Genomic DNA, 24,621 nt, shown 5'->3' with positions numbered 1-24,621 from the left:
TAACTGTGTTACCTAAATCTTAATTTTAGTGTGTGTGTGTGTGTGTGTGTGTGTGTGTGTAGATCCTGGGGGGTGATAGGGGGGATTAATCCCTCCCTACATTTGGGTTGGAGGGGATGCCATAAGTAATCATCCCCCCCATAATTCAGTCAGGAATTAGGTCGTTTTTCTCCACTCCAGCTACTATTATTATAATTTAAAGTACCTAATCATAGATTATGATTTTTTATTATAACGGACCAGTCACCATGGCATGACTAAAAACAAATATAAATAGTTACCCTACTCTTTATGATTTTCTTTAGCTTGGCGGTAGATATTGTTACGATCATAGAAATATGTATTTGCATGAATGTCACAATGTGTATGTGCTCTTGGAATGCGTCGGATGTGAGAGGAGAAGAGAGGGGTCGGAGGGGAGGAGCGTGAGTCAGGGAGAGATCAGCAGCTGAGCGTGAGCTGGCGTCTTTCGGGGTATGATCATGAGCTGGTCATAATGAGTGCATGGTAATTCTCCCTCTGTTTACTCCTCCTCAAGGTCATCTCCCTGTGTTAAGTGACCATATAGTGTTAATACATGGTATAGTCCACCTGCGGCATACCAGAGGCTACTGTGACAGAGTAAATGCGAGTATTTGTGGTAGATGTGTGAGGAGAGAACTTGTGTGTGACACCTGCTACTCGTATAATACGTGTTTTCGTGTGACTGTGACTAACTCTATGATCTCGTGTGCTTAACTGTGCCTTTGTTTCTCCTCAAATAAACCTGAGATAAATTAAGGTGAGTTAACAGGTGTGGTCCGTGTGGACAGATACACAAACTAGCCACTCGCTCTTACGCTATTAGTTAAAGTGTGGATGTCTTACTTGCAGTTTCAAATATCTATGTAATGAGTTAGGTATCGATCTCTGCACACACACACACACACACACACACACACACACTATATTTTGGTCATAATCTTATTACTGAAATATATGAATTTTAGTGAAACATAGGCCTCAGAATACACCTAAATGTGATTAATTATACAAAAAAAAAACAGCTGCTTGTGCTCGCTTCGCTCGCCACATTATCGTGAACAGTCATCCCCCCCGGTCATAATAATAAATATTTGCCACTGTGTGTGTGTGTGTGTGTGTGTGTATGTGTGTATGAGAGAGAGAGAGAGAGAGAGAGAGAGAGAGAGAGAGAGAGAGAGAGAGAGAGAGAAAATATTGACAGCGCAGTGCTTTCTGTATCAGTGCCTACGTAAACAACATATCAAGAGGTCGTGAACGGGTAGGCTAGCAGACCAAGGCTGGTGTTCCTTCTGAACACACATACTACGTGTACATGCTCATTTGTGCTCCCACGGACCCGGATGAGTTATAAGCAGCTACCCATTGGACCTTGCATCTGTAAGTATATCAATAGTTCTTACATTGCCATACATGCAAGAAGGCACTGTAATTCACATCAAGTAATTTGGATGAAATTATTACTACAAAACTACAAGTCAATGATCTGACCGAATAAAGTAGGTATATATAGCTGCTTTAATTGCTAGAGCGGTAACAATTAACAGCCTTCTATAAATATATATAGTGACCTACGATCGAGTACCAACAGATACGAGCTTAGTCACGTTTACATATATATATATATATATATATATATATATATATATATATATATATATATATATATATATATATATATATATATCCACGAAATAGACAGCATGGTTACACAAGTGTAGTATATACTTGTGAAACTGTTGCTCACCTTTAAGGGTTCAGCTGCGCCGTTTCTGCATGATTGCTGCATCAATTAACATTGGTATGTATTTTACCCTCCGTGTTGCAAGATTTCATATGATGATTTGAAATTTGATTTTTTGGTTGGGGGTTGGAGGCCGGGATGGGGGTTAGGGATAGGGATTTGGGGTTAGGGGTGAAGGTTGAAGATTGGGGTTGGGTAGGTGTGTGTGTGTGTGTGTGTAATTCATATCATGACCTGATCACGAGTTATATATACTCGCAATCGCCAGCAATTTTTAAGTATAGGTCCCGACAAGACCAAGCTCAATATAGTCGATCTCTGGGACCTTCACACACACCCCATCCTCCTTGTTCAAAGGGGGACAGTAACCGCTCCTTGTCAGTGGAAAAATCCCAGCCTGAGCGAGGCTCGAACCTCCGCCTGCCAGGCTGCGAAGCTATGGCAGCGCAGAGCTATTAACCACTGAGCTACGGAGCGGTGTGTGTGTGTGTGTGTGTGTGTGTGTGTGTGTATTTCATCACGACTGATCATAAGCTGGACTCGCAATCGCCAGCAAGTGTACCCTTCCGATTAGAGCATTAAGGCTCGATGATCATTAGTCGTTCTCTGGGCATTGTCAGGACCTCACACAACACCCACCCCTTTCTCCTTGCTCAAGGGGGGACAGTAACCACTTCTAGTCAGCGGGAAAAAAAAAAACGCCTGAGCGGGGCTCGAACCTCTGCCTGCCACGCCACGAAGCCTGGCAGCGCAGCGCTTTAACCGTCTGAGCTATCGGAGTGGTGTGTGCGTGTAAGTGGGGCGGGTCGGATTTTGACGACCAGACGGCTTCTATTTATAGTTTTTATTATCATTTACAAATATTCAACATGTATGAGTCACAACAATGTTACTAGTAACGCAGATATCAACAAACTTGTTACTGTTATATAGTTAATTGTTTTTGTTTTTGTTGTTGTTTGTATATTAATAACTTAATTTTAGCTTGTGCATGTATGTTGCTGATTATATAATTATCATGAAGAAAAGTGCTTCGTGTTCGGTAGAGTGACAAGTGGTCACCGAGGGTCGTGGCGTTATCAAAAATTCCTGTGTGTTTAGCCGCAGACTAATCTGGCGGGCCCAGGAAAGTAACGAGGCCTCCACTGCGACTCCCAGGTGCGAAGGGCCAATGTTGTGATTAGAGGATAAGTTAATCAAATTCTCAGAATATTACTGCAGGAAGATTCCCTGGTAATTTTCCGCTTCAAGTCGCTTATGTGAGCATACACTACTGTGGTCAGCTGACACTTTTGCATCCATGTTTACTATTAGCTCCAAGTAGTGCAACAAGACCGTACGTGACGTCAACAGGAGCTTAATAGATGATAAATGTAAATACGACCAAACAAACAAATAAGATCAAAATGAACTGGATTAATAAATCTTCCAAATATGCAAGTACATAATTGTAATGAATAAAAAATATTGCTATCGCTTAAAATCACCATGTACCATCATCGCCATCATATTACTATATCATCGCCTTCATCATCATCATCATCATATCATGTAAAGCCTCTCCTAAATGTTTCTATTCGTTTCTGACTTACGCCTCAAGTTTCCGGTCCCGATGCAAATCAATCAATCAATCAGTGGGGGCTTAATTTACGTACGCTGGGGGGCGCGTTACGTCGATCTCGCCATCCCAACCAGTCCATACCCAGTGCCCACACCAACACTATATAGCAAGATCAAGAGAATAGACTGGTCTTTTCACGCGCAGGTTTTGACGTCATCAGCAGCTAGTATGATAGAGAAGGCGGAGAATAATAAAGAAAACGAGAGATATTTCATGGGGTACTGAAACATTTCAGTGTGTGTGTGTGTGTGTGTGTGTGTGTGTGTGTGTCACTCTCACTTACTCACTTTCACACTCACTCACACTCTCACTCACACACGCACACGCTCACTCACTTACACTCTCACACTCACACTCTCACACTCACACTCACACTCACACACTCACACTTACACTCACACTCACATTCTCACACACACACTCACACTCACACTCTGACACTCACTCACTCACTCACACTTACACTCACACTCACACTCTCACACACTCACACTCACACTCACACTCTCACACTCACACTCACACTCTCACACTCACACTCACACACACACTCACACTCACATTCTCACACACACACTCACACTCTGACACTCACTCACTCACTCACACTTACACTCACACTATCACACTCACATTCTCACACTCACTCACTCACACTCACTCACACTCATAGGTTCATGCTGTCCATATTTATTGTGATGGGTCTATTGATGGCAGCAAATCAGGTTGTGGTGTCTTTATCCGCAGTTACGATAGCCAACATGCCTACATTGATATTGAGATCTCCAAGAGGCTTCCAGATCACCTGTCTTCCACGCGTGCAGAACTCTATGCCATTCTGGAAGGACTACGTGTTGTGGTGAATCCTTTTGCTAAAGATGTATTCTTCTTTGCTGATAGTCAAGGGGCCTTATATGAACTACTGTCCACCTCTCCATGTGACGGCGATATTGTACATCAGTGTCTTCTTGCCATTGAAGGCTTAGAGACGGACAATCATCGGGTTCACTTCGATCACTTGGGTGCCATCTCATGTGGGCATCCCTTTTAATGAACAAGCGGATGCTTTGGCTCGGCGTGCCCTTAATAGGACTTTAGAAGGCACTCCTGCAGAATATACTTATAATTATATCAAGGGCAGACTTAAACTCTACACACAAAGCTCAATCGACTCTGCCATTGCCAGCTGCTATAAGAGGGGTAGTCCAAGCTCTATACACTATGTCCATGTTTCGCAAGACACCAATGTCATCTACGGTAGAAAGAGTGCCTTATATGATCTGGTTGTAATGCGTCTTAGACTAGGGTGTAAATACTACTGGGAGGTGAGTGGTGCCCCACCCTATAGTCTTGTGCTGTGTGCGCCAGGCCGGGAGGTCACACTCTACAGCATTATGTCCTTGAGTGTCCTGCCATAGCCTGTTACAGTCCACAGGGTACATAAGTGATGTGCCTTCCCTTGTCACCTGGTTTATTAATCATAACATTGTACCTCCCATAATTAAAGAGTACCCAAAGTTTGCTGTCAGGTGGTAATTTAGGTAATTGCATGTGTACCTACTCAGGAATATTATCAGTACTTACATTATAATTCCTTTTTCTGTTAACAAACCTCAACATGTGTTTTTATTTTTGTATAATGGAGATTTTTATTTTTTGTAATGCCTAGTCAGGGGTTTGTCTGCAAGACAGCCATTCCCCTTTGTTGTATTTTACAACAATAAATATTTCAATTCATTTCAATACACACACACACACACACACACACACACATACACACTCTCTCTCTCTCTCTCTCTCTCTCTCTCTCTCTCTCTCTCTCTCCTGCCAGTTACACGCCAGTCCTCGTCGACAGACCGACTCGGTCGGCTAGCAGCATTACCACACTAATAATATGTAAGTAATCCATTTCTTAATGACGACTTTGATGCTTATATATTGCGCATAAGAGATAAAGTGAAATAAATGCAAGCTGCATAATCTATGATGAACTAGTTTTAATATCACGTGACAGTGTCTTTTGGAAATTTGAAAAACCTATATATTGTCTGTCTGTAGCGATTACTAGTTGCACCCATGCAACCACAACACAATGAAGAATTACTGAACGCCGCGGGCGGCCTGAACCGGCATGCAGCTGACCCAGTGTTAAAAATCTCCTTCCCACGGCTAAACACATGACTGGCAGCGGCAGTGTTGCCAGATCAGACTCATCAAAAGTAGCAGAAGGATTCCCTAAAAGTAGCAATTAAATTCACTGTGAAAGTAGCCTAAATCCTGTTCACACACATACACACGCACACTGATGTTCTAAATTCTATGACATGTATCAAGATCAAGACAGGCGGCGACTGTCATGGACTGAGGGTTTGAGAGAAGCCTGGCAGCCACTGTCGGCAGCCAACCATTCATTACGTAATTTTTGAGTTAGCGCATTGCTAACGTATGTGGATCAAAATAATATATAGGCATTATAGATATTCGTTAATCTCGAAGTAAGTATATACAAACATCAGAAAGTATTCTCTCACTAGATGACAAAAATATCTAAGGGCCGGGCATTTTTGAGCGACGTACAGTACACGTGTAACGGTACGTACCCTTCTCTTATTGACCTTATGTCTTCTTTGGAGTCCTTCCTTTCCAGAGTCTATCTTATGTAATGCATTGTCACTAATCGACTTCATTTTTTGTGAGGTATTCACCTATAATAACATATATATTATATAATTCTGCTTTAATCAATGAAGACTCACGTATGAATGTGAAATGTCTATCTTAAGTAACTTATTTTGTAGTAAACCATGTTGAAAATAAAGAGGTGCATTGTATTTTTGTATACACAAAAACTATTCACCCCCAGTCACGAAACATGTCCGAGTCCCTATATGTAGGAAAACAGTAAATACTGTTTTCTAATCAGGGTGATTACGATATACTATTGTGGAATGCCAATATATACGTTATAACCGATACAATTATACATGGTCTAAAGTATGTGCTTTGTAAACCATTGCCACCAGAATATACACTACATGGAGAGAAGGTTGAAGGGTTGAGGCACGGGTTGAAACGCTCCCCAGTCAGATGACAACAAGGCGTCAACAAGGAGTGCCTCCCTGCCACCAGGAAAAAGATACCTACAGGGAATAGCAAAGTCCGTCTACATCTGGGGAACAGTTATATAGGTACTCCTTCACGTGCCTCATTCATTCTTTCATTACGGTACATTCATTCATTCATTCACTCATTACGGTGCACTCAGTACATTGTGGCAGACGTTCTCCAGTGATGTCAGAGAGCCTTTCTTGGTTTTGTGGCAAGTGTTTCTCCTTGGTGTCACTCCAGAACTTCCGCCACCTTACTCCTCTTTTTTTTTAATAGATTTTGATGCGGTATTCATCACTGGTAATACAAGTAATTAACACCCAAGTAGATAAGCTGCATTATATTACTATTGTGCGGTAATAGGCCCATAATTTAGTGGTTAAAGGTTACTTACTAAGTGGTATAATATAACGTGTTTGGTTAATGTGGGGATCCGCTAGTTTAATGGAATGAAGAGTGACTTTTCATCATCCTGGGATGGCACATACCATTAATATACATTGGAGAAACTGTAATAACTTCACTCTGAAGGTTTGGATTTGATACCTGGGACTTATTGGTGTACATTTAGAGATTTTTTACTGTGTATTTCCTGTTTTTCTGATGTATATAATCACAGTGTGCCTTCCAGGGCCGATTGAAAGACTCCCAAAAGCCATAATCATGAATTACATAGAATTACATAGAAAATCAGACCACACAGACCCCATGGTCTTGACTAGGTGGTCTGTCCTTAAACCTAAGTGAATCTACACTAATCAGATGGCTCCAAAACGTTGCTTTTCTACTCTAGTTAATATTAAGTTCATGGAAGTGACGTTCGAGCTTGTTTTTAAAGGAGTCAATCGTGATACATTGGACCACTGACGGTGGGAGCTTATTCCATTCTCGCACTACAACGTTGGTGAAGAAAAATTTGGTGCAGTCTGAATTTACTTCTCTACATTTGAGTTTTATGCCATTGTTCTTCGTTCGCAAAGCATCATCGATCATACACAATTTTGTTCTGTCTACATTCGTGAAACTATTAAGTATTTTAAAACATTCGATCAGTTTTCCTCGGAGGCGACGTTTCTCAAGAGAGAACATGTTAAGGGTGGAAAGCCTTTCTTCGTAGGATTTGTTGCGCAAGGAAGGGATCATTTTTGTTGCCCGACGCTGAACACCTTCTAATTTACCAATGTCCTTTGCATGGTGAGGAGACCAAAACTGTGCTGCATATTCCAAGCGGGGTCTGACTAAACTATTGTAGAGTGGAAGTATTACATCTTTATTCTTGAATAAAAAGTTTCTTTTAATGAAGCCCAACATTCTGTTTGCTTTATTTGCTGCATCGATGCATTGATGTGAGAATTTGAGGTTTGACGCGATTTTGAGCCCCAGGTCCTTAACACATTGAACGCTTGTGTGTTTAACGCCGCACATTTCGTAATCGAACTTCTTATTTCTTGTTCCAACTTGAAGGACCTAGCACTTGTCTATGTTAAAGGGCATCTCCCATCTATCTGGCCAAGCTGAAATTTTTGTGCAAATCCTCTTGGAGGCTTTGCCTGTCTTCGTCAGTGAGAACCGAGTTACCAATCTTTGTGTCGTCTGCAAATTTACTAATGCGATTATTGAGTCTAACATCCATGTCGTTGATGTAAATAATGAAGAACACTGGGCCAAGAACTGAGCCCTGAGGGACGCCACTAGTGACTGGCGCCCACTCTGAATTAAATCCATCAATCACCACTCTTTGTTGTCTGTTGCTCAACCAATTCGTGATCCATTGGTTTACTTGACCATCAATACCTATTTGCTTTAATTTGTAAAGTAATTTATGATGTGGGACTTTATCAAACGCTTTCTGGAAATCAAGATAGACTACGTCCAATGATTTGGTTATGTCATAAACTGAGAAGAGGTCGTTATAATAGGTCAATAGGTTTGATAGGCAGGATCTTTTGTTACGGAAGCCATGTTGTGAATCCCCAATTAACCCTCTCGTGCACTGTAAGTTTCCAATAAGTTTCTGTTCCACTCATCATGCATTTCTCAGGCCCGACTGGCCTTTTTTTGCCGCCGCGATACTCTACATTCCCGGACGTATTTTACCCTCACAGATATATCATACACCAATAAATTTGGTATCAATGGCTTCATAAAGACTTGTACTAGAACATGCGCAAATAAAAATAAAGGAGTATTTATATATAAACAATACAAATTTGTTTCAATTCTCCGTATAGAGCATTGTAGACAATAAATCAGAAGTAATAACTCTTCCCCACTCGCTAGCTCGAAATTTTGTAGGCCAACTTTTTTAGCCGAATGTTTGTTTTGAAGCAGAATTTAGTGAGGATTTTTATGGTATCCTCAAAATCCTCATACGACTATTAGTTCCCGAGTTACACCAAGAAAACTGTATTTTTTTCCTCTCCCGTCAGAGTAGGCTAACAACAAAAAATCGCTCAAAGCTCCTCATCTATGCTCCTTAGAAAGATTGCCATATGTTACCATTAAGAAACTTAACCCAATAAATGACACTACCAAATTTGACGCACTTTCACCGAAAACTTAATTTTTAATAATTTTTTTTTAACTTTGATGACGCGTTTCGCGTCATCGTGCACAAGGAATTTTTACCCTTTGATGACGCAAAACGCGTCATCGTGCACGAGAGGGTTAATGAGTGGCTTTCGAGGTAACTCACAATTTTGTCTCTAATTATGCTCTCAAGTAGCTTACCTACAATTGAAGTTAGACTAATGGGTCAGTAGTTACCTGGTATTTTTTTGTCTCCTTTCTTTAAAATCGGTGTCACGTTAGCCTTTTTCCAATCCGAAGGGACGATGCGTTGTCGCAAGTACATATTGAATACAGTTGTGAGGGAGGAGACTATTTCACTCTTTGTTTCTTTAAGCAGTATAGGATATACTTTATCGGGTCTGGGACTTTTATTTGTTTTAAGTGAATGGAGAGCTTTAAGGACTTCATCGGTTGTTATTTCAAAATTAGGCAATGCATGCTCGAGATTTACATTAGTACTGGTGCTGGTGGTAGTGGGAGGAAGACTGTTAGTATTAAACACCGAGGAAAAGTAACTTTAAGAGGTTTGCAATGTGTTGGCTGTCAGTCACTAGTGCACCGTCGCTGTTTGTTAAAGGTCCGATTCCACTTCTGATCGCCTTTCTGTTGTTTATGTATCTGAAGAATGATTTCGGATTATTTTTACAGTTGGCTGCAATATTTTCTTCATATCTACGCTTTGCCTGACAAACTAATCTTTTTACTCGTCGCCCGGCATCGTTCTAAAGTCTAATGTTTTTGGGCGTGTTTTGTTCTTTCTTTAACCTGTAAAACAATTTTCTCTCCTTGACTGAGTGTTTAACCCCTAAAGGGCCGGCCTGGGTGGTCATCTACAACATCCACAGGACCGGCACCTCAGCACCAAACACCGAAAATAGCCTATATTCACACACTTGATTCTGCTGAACTACAATGCAATAACAAATTACTTTGTCGTCATAGTCATCATCAACTCTTCTTCTTTTTAATTATTGCATGAAAACGTTTCTATGTGCTGTGGTTTTGGAGAAATATTGAGTTGAAGAGGAGAGACTTTTGGAGTTAGCGAGGCTCTTGCCCGCTCTGCGTTCGTTTCGCTTGTGTGGCCTTGACTAGTGCGTAATGAAAACGGATGCCCCCATGCTCTAATTCTTATATATAGTCAATACTCTAAGCTTTCTCTATGTAACACAGTCTTGTGATGTGTGGTTTGGGAGTCATTGTAGCATACTCTTCTCATTCTCGTGTTGCTCTGCTGGGCTCGGCAGGGTCTGGCAGGAAATCGGACGCGTCAGAATCCGTGTCAGTACGCCTGTCCATCGTGAGAGCGGGCAAGATTCTGAAGCAGTAGCCTAAACATATCTCTGGCAGTGTTGCCAACGAATGGTCATCGAAAATTACCGAAAAGTAAATAAATTTAGCGCGAAAAAAGCAAAGCGGCTATAACTGCCCCCGGCCCTTCCGTGGAAAAGCGGCTATAGCCGCCTCCGGCCCTTTAGGGGTTAATTTCGCTATTAAACCAAGGTGGGCTTTTATTAGTGTTAATTCACTTCTCGCAGAAGGGGACGAATGTGTTCTGCTGAGTGAGTAAGTGATTTTTAAAGCTTAGCCAGGCTTCCTCTACATTGCCGTCATCTGATAGTTGTATTTCTGTTAGTTTTTGTCGGATTTCTATGAAGTTAGCTCTTTTGAAATTGGGCACCTTTACTTTATTTTCAGTCACTGATGTTTGAGCTCTAATGTCGACGCACACTAATTTATGATCGCAAGAACTGAGGTGTTCTCCTACCGTGACATTACTGACTAGGTTATCTTGGGTCGTTATAACAAGGTCGAGTATGTTATTTTGTCGAGTTGATTCAGAAACCATTTGGCTTAGATAATTTTCTTCTAGAAATTCGATCATTCTATGTGACTCGCCTTCTGTACCTGACAGTGTCGCCCAGTCGATATGGGGGAGGTTAAAGTCTCCTAATATCAGTGAGTCGTTGTTATTAAGTGACTGCCTTAAACCGCTGTACATTTCAAGGTCATCATCGAGTGATTGCCCGGGAGGCCTGTAGGAGACATATATTTAAATTGACTTTTGCAATGTTTACTCGCACGCACAAATGTTCGACGCTACTGTCTCTTGGTGTTTTGTCAGTGGGTTGCAAATAGTTTTTGACAAAAAGGGCAAAGCCACCGCCTCTGTGGTTTACACAATCTTTGTTGAAGAGTCTGTAGCCATCTATGTTGTATTCGGAACTTAAATCAATATTTGTGGTGTCGATAAATGTTTCGGTTATAGCAATTATGTCAAAATTTTCTGTTAGAGCAAAACATCTCAGTTCATCAGATTTGTTTCTTAGGCTACGCACATTGAAACTAAGGGATTTTAAGTTATCTAGAGGCTTGGTAATAGAGGTGGTGGTACTTGTGGGATCACGGTTGTGGGTTTGTTGCGATGCATGGCATCTATTTACATGGTCAGTGTGGTGGGACGTGGCTGAGGGTCGTTTTTTGATCAGGTGTCAGGTAATGCATCGTTGAGGAGCCTTCCGAATCTGGCTGCCCCGATGGGAGACAGGTGTATTCCATCCCTGTGGAAGAGCTCACTTTGTCCATAGAAATTGTCCCAGGCATTGAAGAACTCCACGTCAAGCTCTCTGCAAAGAGTCTGTAAGCGGTTGTTTAGGCTGAAGGCCTTACTGAAGTGTGGTTACCATCCCTTTATGCCCAGAGTGGCAGTGAGTATCCTTAATGGTAAATTTGTGATGAATGTGCATGAAAAATAATCAAATATAAATAAATATGATGGCTGGAAGACCATCAGTTAGATGTATATACTGACTGAATTGAGTTTACAGTGAAACTTGTAATTCTTTACAAGAAGTCCGCCTCCCCCTCCACCACCCCGTCCCCCCCTACCCCTCAACACAAGCCTGGGGACCTGTGGGGAACTGGGGTTTTGGGGGGAATGCAAAATCACTGAAAAATGGGCTTACAAAATTTCCCTAGAAAAATCCCTAAATTAGGGAAAATTTCCTAGTCGCAAAAGTAAGGAAATTCCTTAATGCATACTCTTGTAGTCTATTCCAATATGACCTAGCATTCGGTCTGTTGACGAGTGTCAGGCGTGTCATTGGATGGTGGGCATAGTGACCCCCCACCACCACCACCACCACTGCCGCCCTCCCAATCCGTCCCATGCCGCATAATTTCTGACGGGCCACACCGCATGTCAAATATATTTTGACTACTCCAACCGAACTTTACGACCTGCTAACGGGGGGGCTTTGCCCCACTTGTATATGTGACTTATTTCTGTGAGGATGTATTTCTCGCAACACCGGCTGCACCGCCGTCGCGCCTGCCGCCAGAGGAGGCTGCACTTTCATGAAAATTATCCCCTATTTTCAACAATAAAACCATATGGTATAATACCGATGGTTAACCCATCCACTTCTTGTAAGTTGATGGTAGATGATTGTTACCGAGTAGTTTGGGTACAAAATAAGACAGATTTGTGACAGCTGTCATCCAGCACTGGCACTCCTGCTGTCATCTTACCCGGGAGGGACCTACCGATTACTTTGTATCACCCTGGCCTCCATTTTACTTAAACTACGAGTAGCGCGCGTTGAACAATATCCAGTTGGTTTCTGACATGTGACAAGCTTCATACGACGGTTATTCACAAAGCACAGATGTCACACGCCCGTGTCACTATTCGACTTGGTTTTGGGATAGTAATTGGTCCTTTTGTCAAACTACATGCATACCAATAAAGAGGTTAAATACTCAGTTAACACTTACCGAGAGGTGAAGTAGAATGATATTTTGAGGGAGTGAGAGTCTCGGTCCAAGCAACATGGCGCCGGGTGGAAGACTGAGGTGGCAATGGCAGAGCACGATATACCGAGGCATATGAATACTCTCTGAATGTATAGTCCTTGAAAATTATAAAATACAAATAGTTACGCCATTATTTGCTTTAATATAGAGAAGAAAATAACGTAGGACCGTTTTATGTCCGATATCATAATGATCCATGCGTGTTCTTGATATTACTGACTTAGGAACTAGTTTCTGTGGTGTAGTGTCACTAGTGTGAGGCAGCAATGAGGCTCAGTCTGGCCAGGAAGCCCTCGTGTCAAACAACAACACTGGACTTGGAAATTTTCAAGGCATCCCAACATAATTAAGCTGTTTACGCAGTAAATTGGTATGACCAGTAAGTAAAAACTTAACAAATGTGAAGCAAATGAAGTATCCTATGCACTCCGCATGCTATTTTTTTGGTATATTAGAAGCAGTTGTTAGCTAGAATAACCCGGGTACTTTAAGGGGGGGGGTCGAGGGGGGCGAAGCCCCCTGTTAGCTCTCAGATTATAAAGTTCCTTGGGAAATATTGGAAGCCCATTTTTCAGTGATTTTGCCACCCCCCCCCCCCACACACACACACACACACACCCCAAAAAAAAAAAAAACAGTTCCCCACAGGTCCCCAAACTTGTGTTAGGGGGGTATGGGGGGCTGGAGTGGCGGAGGGGGAGGTGGACATCTAGTTAAGTATTACCGTGAAACTGAAAAAAGCCTTGGTTTAATCATGCTTGTTCTCGTGCTATTAAAGATAGAGAGGCAGCTCACAAAAGGTTCCAGAGCCTTCGAACTCCCGCTAACTATGATCTATACATTTCAGCCCGGAATCGTGCCAAATCTATTCTCCGACTTACCAAAACTTCTTTTATCAAGAGAAAATGTCAACACCTTGCTTCTTCTAATTCTTCCTGTGACTTCTGGCATCTAGCCAAAAATATCTCCTCCAATTTCACTTCTTCCTCTTTCCCTCCTCTCCTTAACCCTGACGGCAGCACTGCCGTCTCATCTGTCTCTAAGGCTGAACTCTTCGCTCAAACTTTCTGTAAGAACTCCACCTTGGACAATTCTGGACATATTCCTCCTACTCATCCCCCCTCTGACTCCTTTGTGCCTGTTATTAAGATTCTTCCAAATGATGTTTTCTATGCCCTCTCTGGCCTCAACTCTCAGAAGGCTTATGGACCTGATGGAGTGCCTCCTATTGTCCTTAAAAACTGTGCTTCCGTGCTGACACCCTGCCTGGTCAAACTCTTTCGTCTCTGCCTATCAACATCTACCTTTCCTTCCTGCTGGAAGTATGCCTTTGTACAGCCTGTGCCTAAGAGGGGTGACCGTTCCAATCCCTCAAACTACCGCCCTATAGCTTTACTTTCCTGTCTATCTAAAGCTATTGAATCAATCCTTAACCAGAAGATTCAAAAGCACCTTTCCACTTATAACCTTCTTTCTGATCGCCAGTATGGGTTCCGCAACGGGCGTTCTACTGGCGATCTTCTTGCTCTCTTAACTGACTCTTGGTCATCCTCTCTTAGCCGTTTCGGTGAAACTTTCTCTGTTGTGCTAGACATATCGAAAGCCTTTGATAGAGTCTGGCACAAGTCTTTGCTTTCTAAATTTGCCCTCTTTCGGATTCTATTCCTCTCTCTGTTCCTTTATCTCCAGTTTCCTTTCTGGCCATTCTGTCTCTGCGGTGGTAGACGGTCACTGTTCTTCCCCTAAACCTATCAGCAGTGGTGTTCCACAGGGCTCTGTCCTATCACCCATTCTCTTCCTGTTATTCATCAATGATCTTCTTTCCATAACAAACTGTCCTGTCCACTCATATGCCGACGACTCCACTCTGCATTATTCAACATCTTTCAATAGAAGACCCTCTCAACAGGAAGTACACGACTCCAGACTGGAGGCTGCAGAACGCTTAACCTCAGACCTTGCCATCATTTCCGATTGGGGCAGAAGGAACCTTGTGTCCTTCAATGCCTCAAAAACTCAATTTCTCCACCTATCAACTCGACACAATCTTTCAAACACCTATCCCCTATTTTTCGACAACACTCAGCTATCACCATCTTCAACACTAAACATCCTCGGTCTATCCTTAACTCAAAATCTCAACTGGAAACTTCACATCTCCTCTCTTGCTAAATCAGCTTCCTCGAGGTTGGGCGTTCTGTATCGTCTCCGCCAGTTCTTCTCCCCTGCGCAGTTGCTATCCATATACAGGGGCCTTGTCCGCCCTCGTATGGAGTATGCATCTCACGTGTGGGGGGGCTCCACTCACACAGCTCTTCTGGACAGAGTGGAGTCTAAGGCTCTTCGTCTCATCAGCTCTCCTCCTCCTACTGATAGTCTTCTACCTCTTAAATTCCGTCGCGATGTTGCCTCTCTTTCTATCTTTTATCGATATTTCCACGCTGACTGCTCTTCTGAACTTGCTAACTGCATGCCTCCCACCCTCCCGCGGCCCCGCTGCACACGACTTTCTACTCATGCTCATCCCTATACTGTCCAAACCCCTTATGCAAGAGTTAACCAGCATCTTCACCCTTTCATCCCTCACGCTGGTAAACTCTGGAACAATCTTCCTTCATCTGTATTTCCTGCTGCCTACGACTTGAACTCTTTCAAGAGAAGGGTGTCAGGACCACCTCTCCTCCCGAAATTGACTTCTCTTTCGGCCACCTCTTTTGATTCTTTTTAGGAGCAGCGAGTAGCGGGCTTTTTTTTATTATTGTTTCCTTTTTTTGGTGCCCTTGAGCTGCCTCCTTTGTTGCTGTAAAAAAATAAAAAACTATTTTTGAATAGAGAAAACTGGAGACTTAAGTTTGGCTATCCTTTCAAAAGTTCCCTGAAGGAACAGTATGTGTATCATAGCTATTGACAGACAGATTGAATATGTTTTATCTTTGAATTTTGGGTTCTTCCCCACCACAGCCTCAAGATCAGTGAGATGGAGATGAGCACTGAGGCCACGTGCAACTTAGCATATGCTCCCTACCTACTTTATTTTTACTTTTACATTATTTTAGCTTTTATACATACACAGTGATGAATTATTATTATATGAAATGTATTAATTAAGATATACATTTCCTTTTTCCAAGGAACCATGTCAAGTAATAATCAAGAAAACAGGCCTCTTCTCACTGGACCAGATCCTAATCCTGACCTAGAACAGCAAGGAAGATCTTCAAGTTCTCACCAGAGTGATCAGCCCAAACCAGATGAAAGAAGAGATGAGAACAATGGTCTCACAGCTTCTGGTCATCACATTGATGATGCTCATCAACAAACAACGTTAGTGTTCACTTCAAAATAGCAATAATTGGTGACCAAGGTAGAGAATCTTGAGTTGTTAGTAATTTTGCATGGATGTGGTTATATTATAGCCTTGTGAATTATTGATGTGGATCATAATTATTTCATATTTTTAATTTTTGCTTTTCAGAAATTGTGAAACTCTAATTCACTTGATTAAAGGAAACATTGGTACAGGAATACTTGCCATGCCAGATGGGCTCAAAAACTCTGGACTATATACTGGAACAGTCCTCCTTCCACTTATTGCTACCATATGTATTCACTGCATGCACATGTTGGTAAGTGTATATCCATCTATCTACGATATCTAGCTATCTAGCTATATATATAAATATATATATATATATATATATATATATATATATATATATATATATATATATATATATATATATATATATATATATATATATATATATATATATATATATATATATATATATATATATATATATATATATATATATATATATATATATATATATATATATATATATCTACATTTGCTATGTATACCAACAGATACAATGCCTGAGGAAGGTTAACTAGATCTCAAGACTTAAGCTTAAGCTTGACATGTATCTTATCAACTTCCATTTTACATGGTTTACATGATAGCGCTAGACTCAGTTTTCCATAATTCTGCATATTATTAACTGTAAACTTAAATTACATTGGGTTACAAAAAAAAAAAAAATTGGTACCGTATATGACGGCTTATGAGACACTTTTTTTTCCAAAAAAATGTCCCTGAAAATCACCCTGCGTCTTATTAGGTTCAGCTTTGGGTCATTGGCTAGTGAAGTTTTGGTGCAGGAATTGCACTTAAATTAAACTGCAAACGTAAACAAGGTGGTGATCACTTTTACAGCAATAATGGTAACTCTTTTCTAAAGTAACAGTGTATAACAGTAATACTTACCTCTACTTCATTTAAAATGGCACCAGTCAGGAAGAAAATTAAGTGACTTAATACTTGTACCTAAACAAAATAGTGGACGGTTGTACAGCAAACCTGACAACATGCGCAAGACACTCTACATTTCCTTAGTAGATAGGGATCATTTAGATAAGACAGACCTTCTTCATAAAACTATTTATCTTTGTTTGATTGATAAACACAAACAATATATGGATGATATTGACGAGATATTGAGAAGATAGGTTATTATTCAATAATTACAAGTTTTTGTTTTTCCATTTTGCGTTTATCTTTTAACCCTCTCGCACACGATGACGTGTTTAGCGTCATCAAAGGGTAAAAGGTCCTGGTGCACAATGACGCGGAACGCGTCATAAAAGTTAAAAAAAATTATTAAAAATTAAGTTTTGGGTGAAAGTGTGTCAAATTTGGGAGCGTCATTTGTTGGGATAAGTTTCTTAATGGTAACATATGACAATCTTTCTAAGGAGCGTAGATGAGGAGCTTTGAGCGATTTTTGTTTGTTAGCCTACTCTGACGGGAGAGGAAAAAATACAGTTTACTTAGTGTAACTCAGGAACTATTAGGCGTATGAGGATTTTGAGGATACAGGTAACTCTCGATTTACGCGAGTTTGGTTTACGCGTTTTTTAAATAACGCGGGGTCCAAAATCCAAAAAAAAAAATTTATTTACACGTTTTTTCCACTTATACGCGATATTTTATGGAGTGGCCACCAGATGTCTCACGCAGCTGGACTCACATAGCGCCGCGGCCACACAGCAGAGCTCAGTTCTTCCCGCGCGCCACTTGAACAACAATACAGTACCCACGCTGCCACGCTACTCAACAATAGGGGTGGGCAGGTACCGGTACTAACGGTACTAGCTATATGGTACAGTACCGGTACCAGACTGCTCGGTACCGGTACCAATACTAGCTAGCCACTCTGCCCACTCATGGTGTCCCTCATTTCTTCCTCACACGAGTGAGGCTGAGACTGAGTGGATATCTCGGTGATATGGATATTCTCTCTCTCCACTGAATGAAGTGAATAAGCATATTATTCCCACCATCACTCGTAGGTTATGACAGAGAACTAGGCAAGACACAATTCACACGTTTCTGGTGACACACGCCATGCAGCTGTTTGTTGTATGGGTGTGGTTGTGTGGTTTGTAAACAATGCAAATGGCGGCCTGGCTGGTATTGCGCGAAATATCTCCTCGTACAAGACTCATGATGTACAGTTTCTGATATCATATTTACCCCATTATTCTCACTAATATTAATAATTAATAATGAACACATGGATATTTTTTTCCAATATGATTTTTTATGTAGCTTGTACTGCTCCTTAGTCATACAATCAAGCCACCTGTGACATCAAGATCAAGATCATACAAATGGCGCCCGACGGAAAAACGGGATAACAACAAGGCATGGGCAATCCTCCATCGATTTCAATTTTGCATAGTAGTTATTAGATCACCCTGTATTCTATGGTAACATATTATGAGACAGCTACGGACTATGAAGGATTATATACAATGATAAAGGAAAGTTTGCTGTTGTTATTGGATAAGACAAAAAAGACCCTTAAAAACACCCCAAAGAAGAAAAAAATCATTAAAAATTTGTACATTCGGCGTACAAGGCGCAGGGCTAAACTTTCAGGCATTTTTTATGTGAAAAAGGTACGCGCTATACGCTGAAAAATACGGTTTTTATTTTTCGACAGAAACCTACCTCTTGTTTGATTTACATTGTTTTTGATTTACGCGACCTCTCCAAGAACGCAATACTCGCGTAAATCGAGAGTTACCTGTACCATAAGAATCCTCACTAAATTCTACTTCGAAACATATATTCAGCTAAAAAAGTTGGCCCACAAAATTTAGAGTTAGTGAGTGGGGAAGAGTTGGTACTTAGGATTTATTGTCTACAATACTCTATACGGAGACTTAAAACAAATTTATATTGTTTATATATATATTTTCCTCTATTTTTATTTGCACATGTTTTAGTACAAGTATTTATGAAGCCATTGATACAAAATTTATTGGTGTATGATATATCTGTGAGGGTAAAATACGTCCAGGAATGTAGAGTATCGCGGCGGCAAAAAAAGGCTGCTCGGGCCTGAGGAATGCATGATGAGTGGAACAGAAACTTATTGGAAACTTATGGTGTGCAAGAGGGTTAACATTCTTACTCTACATACGTGTTCGACAAACACTGAAGCACATTCAAGTTCGAAATTTCACACTTCCTTATGTTTTAAAAATGTACTGGAATATTACAACAACTAGACTTATCATGTAGAATAATAATAAAGAAATATGATGCACAGACTTTATACCCGTTGCCCCTCTGAATGTCACTGTCTCCACCATGTTTATTTACATCTCAAAGCAGTACCCTCGAGTCTATAAGAAGGACCAATTCTGTTAGATCCCGGCAAATATTAAGGGTTTTAAATATAAAGTATTGGGATTTCATAAGGATCTGAATACATGTGAAACTTTAATTTTGACCGGAAAATGGGGAGGGCTATGAATGTTATCGGGCGAGAAAGCTTCACCTGACACTCGTGGTTCAAACCTGTTGATTTATTTATTATCATTATTATTATTTATTTATTTATTTATTTTATTTTATTTTTTTTTTTCAAATGCCTACCGAAATCAGGGGGTGCGTCTTATAAACCCATGCATCTTATAAGCCGTCAAATACGGTAAGTTGTCTTAAGTTTTTTCAACTGATTTAGGACAAATTTGCACTGCTGAATCTGAAAATGACACCCATTTTTCTCGATCAGGTTTGTTTTTTGTGCTAAGTCAGTTTTTAAAAAATCCGATCTTATAACTAAATCAATTACATTTTTGTGATATTTTCGGTTGATTTTTGTTAATATTTCTCGTCCGAAATAGGTTTTTAAGATAGAAAATCGTTTTCTAACACAATTCATTAATTAAATGTTACAAAAATTGATAAGTGTACATTGAATAGTAGACATTGATAAAAGTAAATACATGTAAATTGGATACGGTGTTAGGTCATCATTGTTCAAAATTCAGGGCATGAACTTCCGTTTCTTTGAACTCCTAGAAACAGTAATCAGCCATCATGACTGCATCCCAGAGTCCCTGATACCTGGTCTCCATCTCTTTCATGTCCTGATGGAATCTCTCCCTGTGGTCGTCACTCATTGATCCCGGATTCTCAGGAAACCGATCCAAATGTCAGAATAAGTAATGCATTTTGATGCTCATGTTGCATGCAAGGTTTCTGAAAGCAGTCAGCATACTGGTGACAAGTTCTGCATAGTTCCTGGCCTTCTTGTTGCCAATAAAGTTCTTCACGACAAGAACAAAAGCCTTCCACGCTTCCAGTTCCACTTTGTTCATTAAATTTTCAAACTCTGGATCTCTGATGAGCTGATGGAGTTGAGGACCATCAAAGATGCCAACTTTTAACTTCTCCGTGGTCAATCCTGGAAAAGCATAGCACAAATAATTGAAGCAGCCACCATCCTTGTCCAGAACTTTGGTGAACTGATTGATCAAGCCAAGCTTGATGTGCAGCAGTGGGAAGAGTATCCTGTCTCTGTCCACCAGAGGGTTGTTTATGATGTTCCTTGCTCTGCAAGGCACCAATTCCTCCCGTACAGGCCAGTCCTTCTTTGTGTAATGCTGAGCTTTGTCTCTACTATCCCACATGCACAGAAAGCACAGGCACTTGGTGAACCCGGACTGTTGTCCCAAGAAAAAGTTCACCATTTTCAGGTCAACACAAATCAAACACTCATGTTGATCATAATGAATTTTCAGCACATACTTCACCTCTTCATACTTCTCCTTCAGTGTAGTCGAGTGAGTGAGGGGTATAGAGGCAAACTGGTAGCCGTTGTGCATCAGAACACATTTCAGCAATCGCTTGCTCCTGTCAATGAACAGTCTCCAATCTTAGGGTTGGTACTGTGGCACTCCAAGCTTGTGCAGAAGCTGCGCAATATCTGTATAGTACACCAAGTCCTTCTCTTCAGAGAAAAAATGGAGGTACTCTTGATGTCTGTTGCGGTAGTAGGTGATGTGAGCACTGTCAGAGAGGAATTTTCTTTCCTTCAGTCTGGATGCCAACAGTTCGGTAGAGGACTTTGACAAGCCAAGATCACGAACTAGATCATGTAGCTCCTTTTGAGAATAAGGATGTGGAGCATCATTGTCAAGAACCACTTCTTCATTTTCTTCAACACTGGAGGAATCTTCGTCACTATTGTCAGGAAGTTCTCCAAAGACAGGTTCTGGAATTTCATCACAATGAGCTACAGGACGACGTGCTGATTCAAGACCAGGATACTTGAGGCTGCTCCAGTTCTTTCTGTTGATCCCAGTCAAATCAATAACACAGAAGTAGCAGTCAGTGCCATGGTTTGTCGACTCCCTCTAAACTATGGGAATTCCAAACTTAACCCCTTCAACACGAGGACACGTATACTGCATCATTGCGTGCCCCGTACCATATCCGAGGACACGCATACTGCGTCCTGGCTCGCTTTAGCCAATATACGAGGTATTTTATCTCTATATTTATGCATACATCTCATAATTATCAATTAATGATGTTTCTTTATGTGCACCATTTAATTCTGCATGTTTTCATATATAATACATGATGATTGTGTTGAGTTTATGGCTGAAAGCTTGTTATATTCAAAAGCAATATTTTAAATTTGGCGCGTGCAGCGATTCCGGATACGGCACAGTGCGCTGTTTTGGCCCAGCCGTAGTGAGTTTCTTTATGTGCACCAATTAATTCTGCATGTTTTCATATACTATAATACATGATGATTATGTTGAGTTTATGGCAGAAAACTTGTTATATTCAGTAGCAACATTTGAAAAAATGGCGCACGCAGCGATCCCAGATACGGCGCGGGGCGCTGTTTTGGCCTGGCCGTAGTGAAGGGGTTAAGACAACTCTTCTTGCTTTTGGTTCAATGAAGCAGATACTTGGTGCATGTCTTGCATACCATGTGGGGCGCCCAAGCTTTATCCTGGTCACCAAGTTTCCTACTAAAATAAGCATAGTAAGCACGCTTTATGAAACTTGTGACTGGATTCCTGTTATGAACAACGGTGTATTCACCGCAGATGTAGCAGAATACATTGGGCTTATTTTTGCAAGATCTTCTGGCCAAATCCATTTCATTCACATGCAAAAGAAAAATACCAGTTGGTCAAAAATTGGCGCATGTAAACTTCAGAATTCGTTTATTTAAAGAAATAAGAAAGATTTTGCCTCATATAAATACAAAATACTTGTATGTAGGCGGTGGCTGAGTGGTTAGCGTGCGGGCCCCACATTCACGGCTCCATGGACGACGTCGGTTCAAATCCGCCCGCTACCACCTGGGATTTTTCAGTCAATGCCGAGTGGCCTAAGACTACCGACATGCTGTCCTGAAGACCACCCATCAACCCAGACTCTAGAAGAAACCGTCTAAGTGAATCAAGAATGAGTTCCGGGGGGGCAGCATGAGCCTAGCATTAATGGCGCCACTATAAAAATTGCCTGCACCATGACAGGCTTGGGCCAACCACCAGGCCCCTGAAGAAAGCCTACCGGCACTACAGGCGAAGAAAGTAAAAAAAATAATAAATTTTTTTTAAAAATGTAAAAAGAAACTGTAAAACATCATGTGGCGATAGATAAAAAAGTTGACCTGATTGAGCAAAACCAATGTGATTTTTGGATTCAGCACATCAAAATTGTTTTAAATCAGCTAAAAAAAATTAGATGATAAATTTGTTGGCCAGTGTTATTATTATTATTATTATTATTATTATTATTATTATTATTATTTATTTTATTTTATTTTATTTTTTAATGTTGGGTCAAGTGTCCTTTGTTTGAAAACATGTCAAGTGTGAGTAGAATCAAAGGTGTTAGTGTGCAATGTAGTTCCCACCTGACATGCTCTGGTATATAAACTTGACACAGGGGTCAGTTCTGTAACTCCAACAAAAGAATGTTGTTTCACAATTGGAAACAAATTTCCCTTCTGAAAAATGAGCTCTTTTAAACAGTCTTTTAATCTTATTGTTTAATATATAGAATCAGCAATTTCAAGGACTTAAAACTCCTCTTCCTTATTTAACTTTTTAGGTGAAGTGTGCTCATGAGCTAAAGGAGAGACTGGGCATTGCTGGAATGGATTATGCTGAAGTTGGCTACCACGCATTCTCCACTGGCCCCGCTCCCCTGAGACGATTTGCCAATACAGCTCGCCGGGTGTTAAATACCTTCCTTACCTTGACACAGTTAGGCTTCTGCTGTGTTTATGTTGTGTTTATTGCAGCCAATGTTAAACAGGTGAGGTTACTCTACTGTACTCTGAGAAAAAATATTATTGCCCTCTTGAGTGTCAAGTAAATTACTGACCTGTTTTTACTTTGTAATTATTCCTCTAATTGCTATTATTTTTTGTCATTAATCATCAGAAAAAAGTATTCCTTTATGTAAATTGTAGTAGATGAATGACTTGTTTTTAGATTTTGTCCTATGAACTTATTCACTGATACGTTTCATCAGGTGATGCTGTAATAGACAGGTCCTGATTTTCATATTAATGCTTTGATAAAGTGTTGCAGGCATTTTGTGTTAAAAGTGCACAGACAAGCTTTTTAGAACATTTTAAAGGTGCTGAGCCCCCAAAATTGTCTGCCACCCTCAATTTTGTGGTCTTGACCTTGAAATATGGAAGAAAATGGCCCCAATTCTTGCCATAATTTGCCCCATAATTCAGCTAATGGGGAGAGACCTGACTTTTGCCATTAATAAATCCCCCTAAATTGCTTTTTAGGTACTGGGCCTAATGTTGGGTTCATAGTATGTGGATTCCAACTGTGCGAAACAAAAAATAATTTACCGCCATTTTAATATCTCCCACACCTAGTTAAATGGCTATGGCACCCTGAAACCACAACCCTTTTGTCTCAAGTATCATATAATAATTGACTTTTGTCTTTAGTTTGTTTTTATTAGATAAAGTAAAAGTTAAATAAAATATAAGTTGGGGCAGCTGCAACTATAGTGACACCAGATTGCTGAGATTGTTTTGGCATTGGCTCATGCAGATCCTTTCCTTCCTGCTGCTCTGCCACACAGTACCAACACCTGTCTCTTTCTCTCACATAGCTATAGCTAATATATGAGAGGAAAAGATTGGTGTTGGGACCTTATGGCAGAGCGGCAGGGGAGAAAAGGACCCTTAGGAGCCTATGCCAAAATGATCTTGGCAATATGGTGCATTAATGATGAGTTTTTTGAGAAACAGCTTCTTGAACCCCTTGACAGTGCAGAAGATACTTATTTCAGAGCAGCTTTACAAAGGAACAAAGTACAGACCTCTAAACACTGTTGACTTCAAGCAAACCACTGGCAAACAGAGGACAATTATATTCT

The 24,621-nt window shown here is 40.7% G+C and overlaps 1 protein-coding gene across 6 annotated transcripts in view; it reads left to right on the top strand.

Annotated features, from left to right (window-relative positions):
- Positions 1-1,254: 1,254 nt before the first annotated feature.
- The window catches only part of LOC127009389 (proton-coupled amino acid transporter 4-like), a 68,418-nt gene continuing 45,051 nt past the window's right edge, over positions 1,255-24,621 (top strand). Inside the window, exons 1-4 of one of the 6 annotated variants that reach the window (XM_050882458.1) lie at positions 1,255-1,401; positions 16,013-16,205; positions 16,357-16,507; positions 23,323-23,529. In XM_050882458.1, the coding sequence (XP_050738415.1) occupies positions 16,018-16,205; positions 16,357-16,507; positions 23,323-23,529 (546 nt within the window). In that variant the 5' untranslated portion in view covers positions 1,255-1,401; positions 16,013-16,017. Of the gene's footprint in view, positions 1,402-5,196; positions 5,283-6,416; positions 6,575-6,671; positions 6,804-16,012; positions 16,206-16,356; positions 16,508-22,010; positions 22,800-23,322; positions 23,530-24,621 lie in introns of those variants that run through there. The other 5 variants (XM_050882459.1, XM_050882456.1, XM_050882457.1 and 2 more) reach the window with 5 other exon arrangements.

This window comes from Eriocheir sinensis, chromosome 40 (assembly GCF_024679095.1).
Source record: "Eriocheir sinensis breed Jianghai 21 chromosome 40, ASM2467909v1, whole genome shotgun sequence".
Taxonomy (NCBI): domain Eukaryota; kingdom Metazoa; phylum Arthropoda; class Malacostraca; order Decapoda; family Varunidae; genus Eriocheir; species Eriocheir sinensis.
The sequence above is the reverse complement of the archived record's forward strand: the minus strand, read 5'-3'. Positions and strand labels throughout refer to the sequence as shown.